Source organism: Nothoprocta perdicaria, unplaced genomic scaffold (assembly GCF_003342845.1).
Source record: "Nothoprocta perdicaria isolate Ctin4 unplaced genomic scaffold, notPer1 scaffold_13, whole genome shotgun sequence".
NCBI lineage: Eukaryota > Metazoa > Chordata > Aves > Tinamiformes > Tinamidae > Nothoprocta > Nothoprocta perdicaria.
In genome coordinates, this window is record NW_020454427.1 from 3,095,278 (window position 1) to 3,098,055 (window position 2,778).

General features: G+C 44.0%; 1 protein-coding gene across 3 annotated transcripts in view; it reads left to right on the plus strand.

The window, feature by feature from the left end:
* The first annotated feature begins 296 nt into the window (after nt 1–296).
* The window catches only part of CEP135 (centrosomal protein 135), a 24,478-nt gene continuing 21,996 nt past the window's right edge, over nt 297–2,778 (plus strand). For all 3 annotated transcript variants that reach the window (XM_026033604.1, XM_026033606.1, XM_026033607.1), the window contains exons 1-2: nt 297–358; nt 2,607–2,769. In XM_026033604.1, the coding sequence (XP_025889389.1) occupies nt 2,657–2,769 (113 nt within the window). In that variant the 5' untranslated portion in view covers nt 297–358; nt 2,607–2,656. The remainder of the gene's footprint in view (nt 359–2,606; nt 2,770–2,778) is intronic.

Consider the following 2,778-nt stretch of genomic DNA (forward strand, 5'->3'; position numbering starts at 1 on the left):
CGGGGCGGAAGCGGCCGCGGCGCCGCGCGCCATTTTCAAACGGCCGCGCCGCGGCCTGCGGAGCGGGGCAGGCGGCCCCCGGGAGCGCTGCGGGGAGCGGCGGGCGCCCCGCGGGCCTCGCTGGGCCAGGCCGCCGAGGAGCGGAGGGAGGCGGCGGGCGGGGCGGCGGGGCCGCGTCCGGGCTCGTTAGGCCGCTGCGCGGCTGCGGCCCCGCGTCCCCTCCTAGCTGCGAGCCTCCCGAAACGTCCGCACGGAAGGGAAAAATAATCCCGTTTCAAAAGAAACGGCTCCTCCGTAGGCCTGGGTTGTGGTGAAGTGTCTTCCAGGCAGGCTGCGGTTTGGCGAGATTGGCTATAAGGTAAGGTTATAGTTTTTAGCATTTGTTTCCTAGAGCCGCTTTCCTAGAGGGAGAGCCGCCTTTCTGCTGGCGGGTCGGTGACGTTGCAAGTGAGGGCCCGAAAATCTTGGTGAGCGGGGAGCTCCCGGCAAACCGGCTGCCAGCAGGCCGYGCCAACGCGGCAAATTCGGCCGAACTCGGGGTGCCTGGAAAAATGCCTTACAGCAGCTGCCCGTCACGGCACAGCTGGGATCACTAATACAATAGGATAGAGGGAGCCTAGACCACTAGCTACCTTCTTCGTGTGATTGGGAAAACAAACAAGCAAACAGAAAACCTCCCCTTTTAGAGTAAAGTGAGCTCCATGACTACCAGAAACAGACGCTTTGCAGAGCAAATGCCCTCRGTTCTGCTGCGCAGCCCTTGTGAATGAAAAATAAATCTGGTGTTTTCCAAAAAAGAAAAAAAAATTCCTTGTTAACTTTATGGACTTAATAAAGAAGCTATTTTTGTGGCATGTTAATTTGCTAACTTCCATCCATTGTTGACTATGTAGTCTTAATTTCTGTTCATGTGGGTTAATGATCATATTGCCTTTTTCACTKCTAAGATTCATCTTTTTGTCCTTTTAATTGCTACATTTTCCATGTGGAACAGCCTTTAACCTGTGTTCACTTTGAGGTTTGCTGCATTATTTTGAGGCTGATGGGAGAACTTGAATGTGCTGAAGCCTTTTTCACCTTTTCGATTGGTCTAATAGAAAGAATACCCTTTCCTGCTAACCCTGTTTCTTTTATGCAGTTTGATGTAGCTTGGCTATGTACTTCTGTAGCTAGTTCTTCAATACTGTGATTGCATTATTGCCCATTGCCCGTGTTGATGTTCCATTTCTGTCATTTGTGGTCTAGAAGTTCACAGATGCAAAATACATAATATTGCCATAAAGAAAATCTCAGTTTCAGATTTCTGCTCACAAACATCCAGGCATCTCACTGAATGAGCATATGACAGTTGCCCTCTTTAGCAGTTTTTATGAACAAAGATGAAACAAAAAAGTGGGGCTATTTGCTCTATGTTCACTCCTGTGAATAAATGAAAGGTCTGCTGATTTAGACATCTTGATAAAGTTTYGTCTGGAGGTGCCTGCTTGATGGTACCATTTGGTCCCTTTTCATTTCTTTATCTTATTTTATGTTTCTCATCTAAAATGGAAACTGTACTTTCTTTCTAGGAGTGCTAATGTACCTGAAATATTTAGATAATGGATCGTGTGAGCTACTTAGGTAGTGAATGCAGCCCTTCTTCTGTGGGAAATGCCATATTGATACAAGGTTGTTTGAGTACGTCCTAGCAAAACTGCACAGCAGTCCAAGAGGCTCAACGTGCCCCATTGACATSACTCAGAAAGACTCACAAGACTCTTAAATTTCTTTAAAGACAATAATGTTCTGGGTTGACCTGACTGGCTAAGAATAATACTGGTGATGAACACTTGAATTATGGAAAACTGTTGAGTTCTTTACCAAAGCCTTTGAGAAAATATATCTCTTATGGATGTGGAAGAAAAAGTTAGTGCTATTTAACACTGATAAGTGATCTGAGGAATGACTCAGGAACAAAAGGAACAAAAACTTGCTCATCGTATGAAATTAAGAGCTGTCCAAAAAGTTGCAAAAGAATGTTAGGGGGCTGAGTGATAACAGTGCAGGTTAGGGGCTCTGGGATAGCTGTTATCACTCATTTAAAAAAATCTTTGACTGCTGTATAAATCTTTGGTGCAGCCGCATTTCAAAAAACAAGGTGCTCAGAAGTGCTCTCAGGCTTTGAAAAGACACAGAGGTGACAGGGATACTCAGGTGTATAAAATGTTTTTGCACAAGGTAGCAGAAAATAAATTACTAAGGAGGAATCATAGAAAAAAAAGTCTGTGTCATTTTGGAAAATGAACTGCCAATTTGGTTTGTGAAAGATACCATGATRACTATAATTTAAAGAATCAGAACCCACTGATTTGATTATCTTCTGTAGTAAAATATTTTCAGACTTCAGTTCTTACAGACGAGCAAGAGAATTTGTATGTTCATATTGCAAAACGTTATTAAATGATCAAATGGAAGCAACTGATTTTCAAGGTTAACGTATCTTTGTAAAAAAGTGTAATTTTCTTCCTTTCTAAAAGTTTTTAATTGTTTTGTCTAAAACTCCATCATTGTTTTCTGCCACACTATGATTTTAAAGGACAGGTATTATAACAGACAATCTTTTGCAGGTGACTTGTTTTTCGTCATTGGGAGAAAGCAAGTTGGAGGTGTGTTCACAATGACCACAGTCGCAGAGCGAAAGTTCATTAATCTCAGGAAGCGTCTCGATCAGCTGGGCTATCGGCAGCCGCTGGGAGTGGAGAGTTTGCCTCTGGTGGAAAAGCTTTTTAGGTATCCAAA